Source organism: Paralichthys olivaceus, chromosome 7 (assembly GCF_024713975.1).
Source record: "Paralichthys olivaceus isolate ysfri-2021 chromosome 7, ASM2471397v2, whole genome shotgun sequence".
NCBI lineage: Eukaryota > Metazoa > Chordata > Actinopteri > Pleuronectiformes > Paralichthyidae > Paralichthys > Paralichthys olivaceus.
Window position 1 is genome coordinate 23,523,658 of NC_091099.1, and position 17,971 is coordinate 23,541,628.

The 17,971-nt window shown below is 39.8% G+C and overlaps 1 protein-coding gene across 1 annotated transcript in view; it reads right to left on the reverse strand.

Moving 5' to 3' along the window:
• Positions 1 to 5,871: 5,871 nt before the first annotated feature.
• The window catches only part of LOC109624258 (chemokine-like protein TAFA-5), a 47,133-nt gene continuing 35,033 nt past the window's right edge, over positions 5,872 to 17,971 (reverse strand). The window contains exon 4 of the mRNA XM_020078809.2: positions 5,872 to 8,619. Coding sequence (XP_019934368.2) covers positions 8,611 to 8,619 — 9 coding nt within the window. The 3' untranslated portion in view covers positions 5,872 to 8,610. The remainder of the gene's footprint in view (positions 8,620 to 17,971) is intronic.

The window sequence follows — 17,971 nt, forward strand, 5'->3', positions numbered from 1 at the left end:
AGTTATTACAATTTATCCTAGATGTGAATTTTACAGAACAAAGTAACCAAAGTGGTGGACCGCCATGCATAAACTTGTGGAGATGTTAGTCTGTAAGCTCTCCTCACTGCTATTGAATGTTGCTATACATCAGATTTTCAGAGTAAGAGTCCTTATGTCCCACTCTGAGCCAACACCGGTGGAATATCAACCACACAAACACACAAACACAAACACACACACACATTTAGTGTAAAAAACAAAAATGATCTTATGGGTGCTGCTGTTGAAGAAGAAGTTGGTTTGCTACAGAAACAAGAGCAATCAGTCAACTCGCTCACTTTCATTTTGCATTCATCTGCACACACACGCCTGTTAATGCAACTCAATTTCTCTTGATAAATGACTGAAATGAAGAGATGTGTCCTGTTGGTCGGCCAACTGGTGATCAAATAAATGATTTAAATCAATTGCTTTCTGTTTTATTCCAAATGTCACAGACTGGTGGACGTGGATCTTTGTGATTTGCTGAGCAGCGTCACATCAGGTTATTCAGGGGAATAAAATGTGAATCAGACAAGAGTTTTTTCATTCAGTTTTATCTTCTTAACAACTTGAATTTTAGGGGCTGCACGACACATGGCCAATTGAAAGACGTCTGCAAAAGTTGAGAATGTTTCAACAATCTTCTTACCTTTCCCGAGCTTTACGAACACACAGAGAGTTGACATTGACAAAGTTGTGGAGTTTCTGCTGAGTTCAGTCAGAGGCTGATGGTCCAGGACGTCGGCGTATTTTGTGTGAGCGCACCTCAAGGGATTTAATCAGTACTGAGCTTTATGGCTGTACAAGCTGCTCACAGGCCACAACAGATGCTAAACGCCTTTGGTTTCCAACAACAAAGGCTGCAGGTCTTACGCAGTCGCTCCATCCGTTCGTTACACGTGCTGCGTGGCCTTGGGTTCAGCTTGTGTGCGCTGAGCTTTATGTAATTTCGGTTGACGAACATAAACCCAACTGAAAGTCTTTAGGGATGAAGCTTATCATTCATTGCCCATCGCAGTCTCAATGAAAAGAATTCCTCACTGTCGGCATGACGCCGTCCTCCTTTTTCTGCCACTACTCTCCGACACGCTCATTTTGGCTGAAACCCACATTTCTTGACGCTTGGCAACCAATCGCAGACAAATGCTTAGCTGTGACCATGACACCATGTTCTGCCTCAAACATGTTTTCTGAACCGATGTTACCTTGATGATGTAGATCATGCAGCATTTGCTTGTAATAATGCAACAGCAAATATGTTTTGTAGAAATTACAACCCGATAGTATTATTATTGCTCTTATGAGTGTCAATATGTCAAAACATAAAACAACATATTCTGCTTTACTATTATAATGTACCCCAGTGTGAAATGAATGGGATCAAATAATATAATTCCTAATCAAATAAGATGAAAGTAAGTTAGTATTTTGTTTTAAACAGGAAGAACTGGTTAGCTGACAGTAATCAAGAGCTGAAAATAAAGTTATATACAAACCGTTATAAATAAGGTTAAAACAAGTAAATTCGGTGGAGAAAATTAACAAAATGGTTATTTTTACTGTCAATGATGCTGTTTTTCTGTTTGATTGGTTTGGTGATTTGGTTTAATGTTCAATAATGCAGTACAATATCCACTTGTGGTGACCACAGTATCAATAAAGTTTTTTAAAATTAAAGTAGGGCTGGTGAATAATCATGGTTTGGTTTGATACAGAAAAAGTTCAGTGTTTTTAATATTCTGGTTTATGAATTGCTTTTAGGATAGAGTGTATCTGTTCTCCGGTCCCTTCTCTGTTCTCTCCGGGTGCGTTCCAAAAGTCATTTTCGGTGAACATCAGATTTAACAGATTTAAGATGAGCACACCCATGGCTATTTCTTTCTTTAATAATGTCACATTATTACTTATGGCTTATTATCCAGATGAAGTGTGGTGAAGTCTACACATGTGAATGTCCACATGTGAATGGTCTTGAGGACACATATTGACTTGATGCATTGTGAATTAAATTTCCCTGGACTTAAATCATCAAGTCCACATCTGAAGGTGCAGAGAATTAATCCAGAAAGTTGGAGGGGGGGCAGAACTGGGGTGATTTCCTCTTCTGTGTGTAAAAAGTGGGCTAATAGAGCCGAGGAGAAGAAGTAGGCCAGAATAGAAAGTTAATAAATAAGAGGATAATGTAAAAAACAGTGAAGCCACAGAGAGATCAGCCCACATTCTGCTTAGTATTTTTAGTTCATGTGAAGCCTGAAAATTGACACGTTCACTCTGTGAACTCAGCGGGAAAGAGACTGAGTGTGTATCACCCCTCAGTCTGAGGTCCTGAGGAACCAGCTCTGAATGTGAATCCACTTGAGTGTTTTCACAAACCACCACTGCACTGCTGAAAACCAGGAGTTACAGATTATGATTTGTGCTTCTCTGTGTTTTCTGGATGACATCACTTGAGTAAACTGTATAACAAAATCATCATCTTGTGATTAATCGTCTCATTATCTGGAGATATCAAGAGGTCACAACTTCATTATGTCATTATCTCCAAACATCACCTCAAGATGAATTCTTAATTATCTTTTTTCTTCACCTTTTTTTTAACCTTCATGGTAAGAAATTTCACAAATTTAGCAAATTAAGCCAGAAACGTAAAATATTGTGAATTTCTGTCCGTTGAACTGCCACTTCATCTCCTTTCATAAGGCCAGCTCCTTTTACTGCTTACACTTAAACAGGTAATTCAAACTCACGCTTTTTCTTACAGTAGCTTTAGAAACTATTCTAACTCTTTACACTATATTATGTAATATAAATTTAAATTTTTGCTCATCAGCCTACACTTCATAACCCATAATGACAAAATGAAAACAAGTTTTTGTAAATGCAATTTAAAAAAATATGTTTGTGAAGTTAATGATTGAGTAAAGTTGAAAGTGAAAATTTTCAGAACGCCCTCTCCTGGACTGCGAGGCAAATACATGTGTCTGGTATCTAGAGCGGAGCAGAAATGTATTACCCAGACAGAAGGTAAACTCTGCGTGACCGATTATTTTACATACACATATAAATAGCCCCAATAACAGCCTGTGATTTTCATTTATGTGTCTGGTGATCTTGTCAAAAATCAGGATTTAAGCAGAACTGAGCAGCAGCTTGGAGATTACTTGGCACTGCTGGTTAACATTTAGGACCCTTTCTTACACCTGGAGAAATCAGCGCCAAGCACCTTGCAAGACTGAAGCAGTTTCCACACATTTGACAACACATTTCTCACAGCCCCCACATTGTTGAATGGCCAGTGCGTTTGCACTATGAGCAGCTATGGGTGTGCTCCTCTTAAATCTGTTGGATTGTTGCTGCTTGGCTACCTCGAGACAGCGGGAATCAATTTTGCAGCTGGCCACTAACAACCTGGTGCATTATCAAGATAGAAATTTGTGCTGAGGCTGGTGCACAACATTTTTACATCCTGCTTGTGACACACACAGATCTTCTGATTTCACTTTCTCAAGCAGATCTGTTTCCTGTGCAGGGAAGCATTCTTTCGTATAATCTGGAAAGTGCAACCCCTTTTAAGCAATTTTCCTGGTGCATTGACCTTTTCTCAGCTGTTCAAACAGGGGCTGGTCAATAGGGGGTGATAGGACGCCGCCCTCCCAGAGGAAAAAAGATGTTAGTGATACATTTTGTTAACTATCATCATACCTATGCTGATTCACTTTGGTCCATTCACACCAAGCCTATCATCTCGCCACTCAAGACGAGCAGTGTTGTACATGAACGGCAATCATCGAACGCGTTCATATTTTTTATGAACGATGAACTGGACAAATCAGTCAACATATGATGAACCTGAACAACTTTCACGTTGGTTTGTACTGAGCTGGAGTTTCTGTGTCCTCCTCCACTCTGAGCAGCTCTCACTTTAACTAATTAACACTCAGGACCTGATCAGTGCATGAAGTTTACTTTGTGTTTGTTTGATTCGCTCCAGAGTTCATGAGACCATTTAAACATCATGAAAAATAACTCCTCAATATTTTGTGCTCAGCACAACACGAGATGTGACACGAACAGCAGGACTCAATGTTAAAGTGACCGGAGCGACATGGATTCATGTATTTACCCATTAAACAGGTAACCTTATCCATCATCGCAACAATTGCCCCCCCTAAGAAATTTGGCAGGAGCCACCTCTGTGTTGAGGTTGCGAAAGTGGACCATCTGAGGATCTGCTTAGATTGTTAAAATAAGCAGCTTTTAGACACGACGTCTCGAGGATGTTCTGATAATTGAGTTTGAACTTTCTCCGGAGTTTAACTTTCACACACTCCACTCGGTCTCAACAACACAGAAATCTCCAGAGTGTTCAAGTGAGCAGTGGTCATCATGTCACATCGACACTGGCATGGCCCCTTAACTGAAAACTCTCTGGACATCTTCCTGTATGTCACAGTTTTTTCATTCTGAGATATTTGTAATCTTTTGGTTCTTTGGTCGTTTGTGTTAGAAACGTCATCAACACACTTACTTGCTCTATTTGACTCAAAAGTATATGCTAACTACTGTAACTACAAAACGTTTCAACTATGACCTAAATTTTGCACATTGACCAGGTGCCAGCCGTACAGGTTTTGACCCCACCTTGTGTCATTTTCACCTGGTCGTTACAAAGTTAAGTTCACATTTTAAACAAGAAGCGACAGCTCTCACTGTTAAACCCAAGCCAACACTTTCGACAACATCATTAATCTTTTACAGTTAAACTCATACCAACACTCACACGTTCAGGACTTAAAGCTCCAGACCTTTGCATCATTTATTTAGTTTATTCATCATTTATTCATCAACATCTCCTTTCATGAACTTCACTGTAACGTCAACTGCTTTCAGCTCTTTTAAGCGATACTTCAATTTCAGACACCAGTTACACTTAAATTTAAATATCCATTTTTTTTGTGTGACACTTCAGCATCTTCTCATGACCTTGTTTTTTTTTATTCAGCATTTAGTTCTTACATTGAAACTGACAACTCCAACACTTTTAATCAGATATTCTTAAACTGATATTAAATTTAACTGGGCACTTAGAGATTGAATTTAGACTTCATCCCCTTTCAGTGGTGGGGCTAAATCTGTCACTTCCACTTTAGTCACCAGTTACACTTATACATCCACCCTCTTATAACTTGTTCTCCTATTAAGATATCCTTTCAGTGGTTCAGTTTTAACTTAAAATTCAAGTGACCTCTAACATTTGACTTGGCACTCTCAGGTCAGGTGATACTTAATTATTCAGATCAATACTAGCAAAAAAAACTGTTGTATTTTCCACAAGAGAAGTAAACTATCAAATAACTTTAGAAAGCATATTTCTCCTTGGTGGAAATGTGACCAGTGGCCCCTGACTACACACTGCCCTTGCACAAGGGGTCACCGAAGCAAAAGAGTTTCAGAATGCAATTGTTAATTGTTGTACAATTGTATGGCAAAACAGTTGGGACCCATATTTAATTGGAAATGTATTCACTTTCTACCACTGTTGTGGGAACACTGTCTCGAGATGACTTACTTTTTTGTTTGGTGTAAAATATTTAGATTGTCAGAATCCTAATCACAGTCATTTATTCTCCACACACACCATTATATGTTTGTGTGGGCAAAATGACTCAATAATGCAAGGACAGATTTTTACCAGACTTGGTGGCAATATCACTTGAGAGGGTATCTCCAGATGATAAACCTTTGGAGCTGATCAATTGCATGGGTTGGGACACACATGTAAAAACTTTATGGATGTTTTAATCGGCCGCTGATATGGGCAATATTTCATCCGGTGCTGCTGATCAGTGTGTGTGTGTGTGTGTGTGTGTGTGTGTGTGTGTGTGTGTGTGTGTGTGTGTGTGTGTGTGTGGTATATATGGCATTCACATAGTAGCCTATATATAATGGGTATGCATTGTCACTATGATGCATTCCATTGCATTTGTCCTTCATAAAAACTCTAAAACGTTGAGATCAAAATGGTTGAACTTGTGTTTTCTCTTTAATATAAAAACATAGTGCATAATGGCAGAGCATCAAAACAGAGAAGCTGTTAATCTCCAGCTGATGGAGACTAACATAACTAAGGCAATGACCTACAGACACACTGCATTCTGGGATTTGGTGTACACAACCTACAACAACTGAAGGAAAACTCAGTGGCCCCTCCTCATAAAATGGTTTGTAACTTGTAACTAATGGCTTTATTGAAAATGATTAATTATTTAGTAAGTTTAAAAATCTGACTGATGTTTATCCTCCTCCAACATGACCCTTGTTTAATCAGGGGACCGTTTATTTTGTAAAATACTGACTTATCAGAAAGGGGAATAATATCGTTTTCTACCATCACTGCTGAGAAACTGTCAGAAAGTGAACTTTGAGCAGCAACAATGCTCCATCTGCTGCAGACTGCTGTGAATCCAGAGTATAATCAGTAACATCAACGTTAAATAAGGTTTTCTACAAAGATACAACATATAAAATAGTTAAATATAGAACTTTAGGCTTTTGAAAATACATTTAATGCCTCTTCCCCCCAAACAGACACAGCATCTTGGCTTCAAGTGTGAGATGGTTTGCTTGTTGTTTCATTATAACCTGCCATGCCGACTGCATGATGTGGAAAATATGAAAATATGAAATACAATGTAAAGCATAATGCGGTCTGGTGGAGAAGAAGTTTTCATGATAAGAAGTGGAAACTTTGCACACCAATATCAAACATCTTGAAGAATATTTCAAGGACAGAAATAGTGTGTATCATCTGTCCACTGGGAGGCGCTACACTGTGAAAGCATGCTTTTGTTTACAGAGTATGAACTCATCAGAGGTGACATTACATCACTGAATTACCCACAAGACTAAGAATTGGAATACAGCCATACTAGTGTTCTGTGATAGCCTACAGTGTTTAAGCATAGGTGTACTTGCATGCTAATGCTAAGCAGGTAAACTGTTTGCTATACAGCATATTGGCATGCTAACATTTGCTGATTGTAGGGTGGGAATCTCACAGTTTGATTTGATCCAGATTCTTGGTGTCTGGATTTGATTAAGAATTGTTTTTCGATTCTGAAGGAGTCTTGGTTGGGGTTATCATTAACGATTCAGATTACTGACTAGCAGAAAAAAAAAGAGAAGCGTGTTAAAGAATGAGCATAGTTTTATTTAAGCTATATTTAAAGGTTGTTTCATCCAGGCCTCTTCTTGTCCAAGATAAAATAGGACAGGTGTTGTGTTGTTTTGTTTAATGTTACATCTCCAGTGGTGGTGAGCAGCCAGAGAAGTTGAACCATTTGTAAAGTGTATGTCGGTCAGCCAGTCTCATTTGTTGGTGATAAACTATGTGGTGCTGCTTCACTAAACAAACAAAAGCTTCACCAGTAATAAAGCTTCAGCGTGTAGGATTGGCTAACTTGTCTGTCACTAACCGACCTGCCTACGTGCACCCTGCCTGTAACTGGAGTCAGGTGCAGCCTGATCTTTGCTTTAACGCTACATTTGAATGCATTTAAAGATGTTGTGGCTTCAAATAGCCTCATGCCAATACATGATGTGCATATAATTACACCTCTTTAGTCACCATGGATACCTGTACCACATTAAATGGCAATAAATTCTGTAATTGTTGAGTTCAGGAACTGTTGCTCTAGCTTGATTGATCTCTTATATGCTCTGTATATTGTGATCAAATCAACCATGACATTCATCAGTGGCTTGTTCATAAGCTGTACTGGTTGTCAGCTGACTTGTGACATGCATAGCTGTATAAATAAAACCTTAGGGAAACTATGGAAAATGGAACAATTTTTGTGTGATAATAAAATCAAACTGGGCCCAAACACTTTCTATCTGTCTCGATTTACATAAATTCTATACAGTACATTCACCTAGTTAGGACGTTATTCCTCAGAGATCTGATTTAATGACTCAGATTTAATGACATTGTGAAATATGTCCTCAGGCATCTGCTAAAAGTGCACACATTTATATGTTCTTATCACAAAAAGTCCTGATATGATTTTTTACCTTCTCCACCAGCCTGATGTTCTGCACATAAGCAGATGGACAGTGCCAACAGAAACACCAACAGCCTTTCCTCACACAGATACATATTTTATCAACTTGTGTACAATATTACTTTCTCAGTTCAGTCATTTATATATCATTTCTTTACATGAAGATTGTGTTGCCAGAGATTTCTGAGAGTCTCCTTCCCCATAAAACGTCTTATTGTTGTCGCTCTGTTCATCTTTGGCCTGTAAAACGAAACAGAGTTTGGTTCCAAACAGAGGAAATCGATCCAGCAGCTTCTCCACAATCCATTGGTCAAATCTCTTGGAAAATAAACTGAGTCACGCTCCTCAGAAAGAACTTCCGCTAGAAGTTTCCACAGTTCACCCATGAATGTGGCAACGTGTGCAGACGCCCTAGTGGCTGATGATTGGACGTCAGCAGCAGCCGATGCTCCACTCAGGGACAATGGGTGATGGACGATGGGACCCAATCTTATATGGGGAGCGTCTGTCATTGCCGCTGCTGTCAGGAGACCTGGAGGACAGAAATAAGCAGCATTAGACAAATCATAGCCAGTCAGAGTGTCTGCTGGTCGTCATGTTGCTTTATGGAAGAATGCTGACCCCACTCTAGAGGATAAATGGTTAGTAGTGTGAAGAATCTCAAGACATGCTCTGAATGTTTGGAATCATGAATATTAAACAATCCTGAAGGGTAAAATGAACAGCAATGAAATATTGAGCAGAATCCTGCAAATAGCCAGTGACAGCCAGCCGAAGCTTCATCAACCAGATGTTACGTACTAACAATAAAACATTTGACTTGATATGAAATAATACTCTGTTACCATCTTCTCTGCCATGACTTCATCCAGTTTGTTTCTTGTATTTAGTTCGAGCAAACATAGTCATATTTGAACATGTGATATCTCTAGTCCCTGGAATCACCACTCTGAAAAAGTTTAGAATTAATGATTTAGTTCACTGTGGGGTTCTGTGTCTTGACTGAGTCCTGCATTCTTACCATTACAAATTGGTTATCTCTGTCTGTTCTTATGTAAATGGTGTTTATTTATGTTGCTCCTATAGAGGAGAAAAACACTCAGTACAGTACAAGTCACATTCACCCATTCACACTTATACAGCACTTTTATACATAGTGCTTTTCTGTCACACATCACTCTCACACATAACCACAAATGCTTAGATAAATCAACACCTCTCTATATCAACAGTGAATATAAATATAAGTACAATTTGATCAATAGTGAATTATACACTCAGCAGCCTAGCATGTGTATATATGAATATATATATATATATATATATATATATATATATATATATATATATATATATATATATATATATATATATATATATATATATATATATATATATATGTGGGTATGTAAATATGTATATGTGTCATTATGTACGGTCAATGTAGCTACTGTAAATGAATAGGTAAAAATAATTAATACAAAAAGCATTTAGGACGTTCATTCTGTCCCATTACAAAATGTTTTCCTTCCAGCTGGTGGTGTCTGCGAGTGTCTCCAGACTCAAGCGACTCGGCTGGGCTTCATTAGGGGAAAAGAGCGGCAAGCAGGCGGCAGAATTAAAAACCCACGCGGTCCTTTGTCCAATTAAAGCTGCTGAGCTGGAACTCAAACTGAGCCCAGAGCCACATCTGACAGGATGGGACTTTATACAACTACACGTCTCTGCATGTTTGAGACACAGCAGGAGCCGGGAACAAGCAGAGTAAATGAGGAGCTGATATATCGACTCAAAAGAAACTGGAAGATTCACAGGAACTGAGTGAAAGTAAAGCTCATTACGAAGCTAAAACACAGAGTCACATCTCAAGCAACCTTTCCTGATGAAAAGACACAAGCAATAATGTCTTTGTCCATTAGACTTCCTCACAACAAAATGTCACAAATATATGTTTTCTCTGTTTACAAACAGACTTTCATTTCCTGCAGCAGCCGGCCACTGTGGTGATCAGCAAATGTAACTTGTTAAAAAGGAAATAAGTGTATGTTGGGACTATTGTCAGCAGTGGAATAATCCACATTTGAGTTATCCTGGCAGCAGGACAATGTGTGTGTGATCAAGTCAAAATGAACTACAGAGTGTGTGTGTTCATTGTGATGAAGGAAAATGTCACCGTGTGCATCAGTGTGGCTCATTAGTGTGTTTTAATAGTTTCTGGGCAACGTGAGGCTCTATAGGTCAGAAGAATTAAACACACACACAATCAAATTGACACATGTTGATTTCCTGAAAGTTATTCTAACCTTGACCATAGTTAATATATAACTTGCCTCACACTAACCCATAACCTAACCTTAGCTTAAACCTTAAATTAAGTCTTCACCTTAAATTTCATCATTTATGGGGAGAGCTGCTGCCCCAACGAGGCAAGGCCTCAACCCGCAGATGCCCGGATTCGATTCTGACCCACGGCCATGAATACATGTCCTTCCCCACTCTCTCTCTATCCCCCTTTCACAAACTGACGCTGTCTATCTATCTATTAAAGATGAGAAAAAGTCCCAAAAAATACATACATTTTTTTTTTTTATCATTTATGTTATGGAGACAGGAGACAAGTCCTCATGATAGTTTATTTATGATTCTTCAATTAATAGAGCTGTAATTGATTTAACATTTAAATCTTAAAGATGCTTACTTTTGCTTTCCGGAATGCATCACACGTTCAGTGTTTTTGATGCTCAACTATGCTGCACATTCATGAGACGGTGGCTGCACTCAGCATGTAGAGTCTGCCTCTCACAGCGTGTTGACATGTCCCGCTACTGGCTCTGAGACTCTGATTAAAAACACCAAACTCTGGGGACGAGAAAGGACACTTCATTTCTGTCCCCTCGGCGGAGGCAGAGCTCTCTGTAATTGCTTCCAGGTGAAGACTCACATGGAGAAGAAGAAGAAGAAACAGCAGCCGTGGCGGCACCTCTGAGCCGCTCACCTCTGAATTATTCATGTCCATCCTGTTTGACTGCAGCTGGAATCCTAAAAGAGCTGGAGGAGTCATACAAGGACGACTTGGATTACACTGAGAACCATACATCACTCTGAAACAGCATCAACATTCAGACCATCCCTAAACGCTCCGCTCGCAGACGATTAAACACGGAGGTGAAGGTGTGTTAGTAACATTTCAGATGTGCCGCTTAAACTCCTGCAGTCAGCGCACACATGAAATGTCTTTGAAGGAACAGGAGGTAACACTCAGTGCTGCTGTCTGTCTTGCTGCAGAGTGAACAATGCAAAAACCACTCAAAATAAAAACTGTGGGCCACCTTCACTTTTCAAATGTGAAATACATTCATCCATGAGAGAAATACAAACAAAACAAGCCCATCAAAACTTGATTTTTTCTTTTTTTCTTTTATGTGATCAATACGTTATTAGACACACTGCTTCACTGTGGGCGGCACAGTGTTGCAGGGGTTAGCACTTCAAGGTTTCCCAGTTCAAATTACAGTTCCCACAGTCCATGCAAATGAATTTGAACCTTATTGGATGTTATCAAGGTTTAGTGTTCAACATCAACAAATAGCTAAACTATAGATACCAAAGACTTTGATCGTCAGAACAGAGTTTGAATGTCTAACACAACGATGTAACTGATGTGAATGGCTGCAGCTGACTCACTTTTCACCAACTTCTTTCTTGAAGTTCTAGTTCACAGTGTGAGATGGATCACAGATGGATCATGGAGAATATGAACGACAGTCAAACTGTGAGATTGTTCTTTAACATGGTGTGTTCCACTTGGGTTTTCTTGTTGCACAATAAAAAAGATGATGGTGTTTCCTTTGCCTCGTAACAAATCTTTGGTTGAGCACAGACAGAGGCTGCGGAGACAACATTGCAGACTTAACATGAGTTATCTACAGTTGATTTCAACTGCAGTGGCTTATGTTTGTCAACTCAAACATAAAAATTACCTGAATTCTTTTCTTCGACTTTATGCATTTGGATTCTTATGCTGCATATGTTATGTTAGGACCCTCATACCGCTGACTGCTCCATCACCTCTTCCCTTCAAACTATTTCAGACTGTTTAAGGCAGGTGTCAGTCGCACTAACCCCCAAGAGTTTCTGCCTGAGCAGAAAACAAGGTAGAAACAAGCAGTGGCCGGAATATCTGTGGTTGTTAAGACGGCAAAAAAAAAGAAGAATACCTCCGTCTCAGAATCTGCATCATGCTGTGTTCACATTGAAAGTAAATCATTGTCCTCCTTCTCCAGGGAGAGTTGCATTCCTGTCTGAATGAGCAGCCTGTGATTTGCTCCTGCCTTTTCTCCTGGTGTGCCCCGAAAAATAAATGGACCTCTGCAGGTTTCGTGTGCAGGTTACAGCACACAAACGTACGAAACAGACAGACAGAGAAAGTCTTTTTTCAAGGACAGTTATGCGCGAGAAAAAAGAAAAGAAAAACTCCAGGGGGAGCCGATACGGCGAGCCACAAATGAGTTCTGCTTTCTGCTTACTACGCCTGATTACACCTTTGCGATGGAAAATTACACCCTGGCTCCACAGACTATAATGATCACGTAGGAGCGCTGGAAATGAAATGAAAACAACTTTCAACTTCTCTGAAATTATTTTTTCTTTTCTTAAAGAGATGAACAGTATTCTGCAGTTTTAACCACTTCTCCTCCACCTGAAAACAGACATCATAACAGACTCATGTTGTCCAAACTCGCAGAGATTTTTACACAGTGTGGCAAAATGTGGGGGGTACATTATTAAATATAAAAAAGTACTCTTTATGATCATGAAAATGATGGGTACACAGACTGCATAACCCTCCCCACTTACTGTTCTGGTCCATTTATGCTGGCATATGTGCAGAAGTGCAAATGGGCTGGAGGATGTGAAATATATGGAGTGGACTCAAAAAGCCTCAAAAAGGTTTTTTCATGCTCTCTTGTTTTGTTAAATTAATTTTAAATGGATACAATTGCCACTTTTGACCATCAAGCTACACTCAGTGACTCAACAAAGAAGATCAGAAAATTAAATCTCCCATTTACAAAAAACATTCAGACGTTTTATTCAGTACATAAAACCCCTGAGGCAGGAATCACAGCAGCCAGTCTTCTTGGGTGAGTCTCTACAAGCTTTACACACTGGATCTTTAGCCCCAGTTTGAATATAACTCAGGTTTGAATCCTCAGTGGAATCATCATAAATCCTTCCCAGCTTCATATAAGATAAACCGAGGAGGATATATGCAAAGTTGTGACTGTCCACACAATGTCCAGCACACAAACAACAAAAAGTGACAGTATATTTTGGAACTGTTTGAAGAAGACCTAATGACAAGGAGTAGCTCTGCAGGATTACACAGGCCAAGCAAACAGGAAGGTTTGCACTAGTGGTGTCTAAGAAGCTAATAAACGTACACTGACCTGCTGTTAAAATGAGGGGTGGTCAGGTGCAGTGTTTGTGCATTGTGTTCTTGAGGCAGCGGAAAGCAAATGACCAACCAAAACCTGGTCTGAAGTCAGTATTTCAGTTATTTTAAGGCACATTATACAGTGTGTACCTACAGCAGCAGGTGCACAACACATGCACTCTGCTTCTTACACAAATACAAACGATCTGCTCATGGACAAAGTGAAACCACGTTTTCTGCCAAATCTAAAAGAGACTAAGTACAACAGACCTTTAAAACCATGCAGCAGTGACCCTCCATTAAACTGACAGCTCCCTGAATGCACCTGTTCCACGTGCTCACATTGTTAAAATAGAGCCCCAGATGTTCAGAACCACTGGATGTCACCAGGTGATTTTATCGTCGGCAGGACTGAGCTGACAGATGTGGGCTTCACTCGGTGCCTCTGAGGTGAGCGTGGCCATCTTCAGACATTCCCTGTCTCCTCTTGTCGACTTCGCACGAACAGCTGCGGCCACACAGTTATACCTGCTCTCTGATTGGCTCTTGTTAAAGCCTGGTGGCCCAATGGGATCAATAACAGGTAGAGGATGGGACCGCAGCACCTGTCATGCATTGTTTTCTCCTTTGCCCCAATGAGAGGGCCACTGTGGGCATGGAGGTGGCTCAGAGAGCACCTCCTCCTCGACCAGGGGAGCAATCAGGGCGGCTGAGGGCTGTTAGCTGATTCCTCCTCAGGTTTAAGAGGCGGCAACACAAGGAGAGAAACACAAAGGGACCTGAAGAGAGACATGGGAGAGCCTGGGTAGAGCTGAACTGCTAAGCAGAGTTTATGTTTGCTGTGTTATATATATAAAAATATGCTGAAAAGCTACTGGTTTCATCTTTGGCTGTTGTTTGGAGACATCGTCTATTGACAAAGCGACGTATTTAGACAAACAGACAACAGAGCTGAGGTTGATCAGAGGAAACAACCAGAGGTTCACTGCTCATCCACGAGTATTGTTTTTCGAAATGGATTGGTCTAAGCCCACTTGTTCTAAGGAAGAGACATCTCTATGCTACAGCGTACAGCTTCATCACAGCTACCGTGGAGGTTGTGTTTTTGAGAGTTTGTTTGTTTTCTGGTTTGTCAGTAGTCCTTTGTGGATGCAACACGGGACAAAAGAACATATTTTATTGATGAAGAAATTCTCCAGACAAAAAAAGATGTTTAGAGTGTGTGTAATGTGTTGCAGCTTGATTGAATTTTAGGGGACTGTTGGGCATTGGTGGAATTACATGCTCGGCTGAGTAGCTTAGTTTTATGATGGTTCAAAATGACAGAGATGGAAAGAGAACCTTTTTTACACACAAAAAACATTTGTGTAGGTGAAAATATATTTAGATAACTTAGAACTTAGATATATGTAAATATTTAGACAGTTACACAATTTTTGTTCTTCAGACTCTCAGCATGGGAATCAATTCAATGGGGTTTTCTTCAACTTGCTGGTTTGCCTGCTGTATTTTAGAAAATGACCAACTGTGGTTCAGCTACCTCTGACATATTTTGGACTCATAACTCTTTCTGAGGTGTTTTTTCCACCTGTTTAGCCCTAAAGGTGATTTGTGAAAATGGGCTATGCAAATAAAAAAAAAGATTTGTTAAAATGTAACTCTTTTAGCTTCTTCTTTACTTGCATTGTCACCACTTTACTATTTTAGCTAAATGTCAGGTTTCTGCACACGTGAAACCTAGAATGGGCTGTTTGTTTAACTTGTGGTGATGCTGGTTGCAGCTTTTTTTCTGAAACTATAAAGGTGACCTGCATTAGTGAAGCTTAACAAAGCACGTAGAGCCCTGAATTGGAAAATCAGTCATTGCCATTTCATGAACAAGCTGTTGTCATGATGATTTGACACTGCACTGAGCCCTTACCAATACACACTATGGGCCTGATCTACTAAGATCCCTAATAAAGAGTGCTTCTAGAAAGAGTGTGTGTGCATTATAACAGATTGCATGTTTGGTCGGTGGGCGTTTTGCAGGTGATCGACTAAAAATAATTGCGCAAATGATAACAGGTGAAAACATGGTAGAGGCAGTAGTATTTTAGTGTCTAGTATGTGTTACTGGTTTCCACCATGGAGCATTACGGAGAGCAGGGTGACAGCAAGTGCAAAGCCGAATTTAACGACGTGGAATAGGAGGTGTTAGTGGAAGAGGAAACAAACATGTTGTTGAGCTGCAAAGAAAAATTAAAGAGAAAGTTAATTCTGTGGGTAAAACAAAAAGAACAGCCGATGGAATTAAGAGAAGATGGCCAGACAAAAGAAAAAATAGCTCATAATAAAACCTCGGCAAATAAAACAGGTGGGGGTGGTGGTGGAAGAGATGTCTCTGACCAGTATTGAGCAGCAGGTGCAGTTCACTTTCTGAAAAAAACATTCTCTCCATCTTCTTTCGTGCCTCCTCCTCCTCACTGCAAAAACTGCAGCCATCTGTGCATGAAGCTGTGCCGATTAGCACCTACCTTTCAAATCTACTAAATATAGACGCAACCACAACCACTGCAATTTTTGTCAGGCTTTGTAAATCACAATGCATGTGCTAAATTAAAGTATTTGCATCTACTCACACACTCGGGTAGAAACGCCCGATATTACATATTCATTAAGGCAAACGTACTAAACGCACAGCGCTTGTTATTCTGTACGCAATCCTCAGAGAGTTTTTTTTAGGGTGAAATCAAGTTTGCACACGTTTTTACACGAGCAAACCTTTAGGACAGTGGTGTCAAACTCAATCACAAAGAGGGCCAAAATTAAAAAAGGGACTATGTCGAGGGTCAACATTTATTAAACAGGAGGATAGAGGATAAAGTGCAAAAATAAAACATATTTAGATAGGTTACATTCTTCTTTTATTGTGTGCCAGACCCAGATGATTGGCATCTATTCTTGGCTGCCAGTTCATTTATGTTTGGGGTTACGTTCTTTGCAGTGGAAAATTGGAATGAAGGTGTGCATCAGTGAGACGACTCCTGTGTGGGTTTTTGTTCATCCTAATCAGAGAGAAAAGTGTGTGGGGGGACTTGACGAGGCACAGACAGCAGCAAACAGGCACTGGGATCTCTGGACCACTGGAAAAATAATTTAATATCATCAAATACTCAGCGAGTGAGTGGAGAGGAGCACTCACTCCGTATGCTTCTAGCCGGGCATTGTTGGCCAGTTAAGATAAACATATGATATTTTATTGCGGGCCAGATATAATTGTACCACGGGCCGGAAGTGGCCCGCAGGCCTTGAGTTTGACATCTCTGCTTTAATAGATCAGGCCTCAGGCCCTCTGTGTGAAGCTCATAAGATGAACGGTTCTGGATATATTTGAGCCACAGACAAACAATACTGGAATTAGTATAGATGACAACTGCCCAAAAATAATTAAGTAGCCAGGCATCAAATTAATTCAGTTAATTTGGTTAATATTTTAACACTCTGGCAAGATGTTGAAAAAGTCAATCTACTAGAGTATGAAGTCGTACATCCTGAGTTCCTGCAATAATCACAAGAACGACATTACGAAAAATGAATGGATTCAGTCCAACATAAATGCTGATGTGATTTTACTAACTGGATGGGTTAAAAATAAATAAGTTTGTGACATATTTATTTATACACTGGTAAAAAAAAAAAGTTCACTGTCTTTGTGCTGTGAACTGCATGCGGCACACGTCTCATGCAGGCAGTGCAGCCGCTCTAACCTGATAACATGGGCTGTGGAATGAAAAGCAACACACGCATGCATCCAGGTTGGCCCAGGTGTAATTGTCCTGTTATCGTAGGTGACAGACTAGAAAAACTTCAAATCTGCAGGTAATTCTCAGGATAGAAAACCACAAATACAGGATTCAGCCCTACTTAAAATAAATGGAAAAAAAAACTATGAGCAGGCAGCGTTAATAAAAGAACATCAACAGTTGATTCCCACATTTTTAGTTTTTAAAACAGATTAACAGAAGGCGGATGAAACCAGAGTCAGATAACACCAGTCTCGGAGGAGAGGAAACCATGCTTACAGAGTGAGGATCTCTTCGAGGAGAGAAAATATTAAAAAGAAATTAAATCTGTGGCAGACGACAGACATGAGCTTCACCACGTTGTTAGTTACACATCAGTTTAAATCACATTACTGGTGTACAACAGCAAACACAGACCCAGTTATCAGAGCTGTGTGTTATTTGCTGTTCCTATGATAAAAACACTGCAGCTGGGAGTAAAGTGGGAAGCAGGCGTCCTTGTTTCCAGAATAATTGCTTTATGATGAATAGTGGCTGGTGATGAGAAACAATGCGCTCCGTTTCTATTTATTTCACATCCAAAGCAAAAACAAGGCAGAAATCGCCTCATGAATATTGCAAAGCTTTGGCTTTTTAAAAACATTAAAGGGAGCCATGAACCT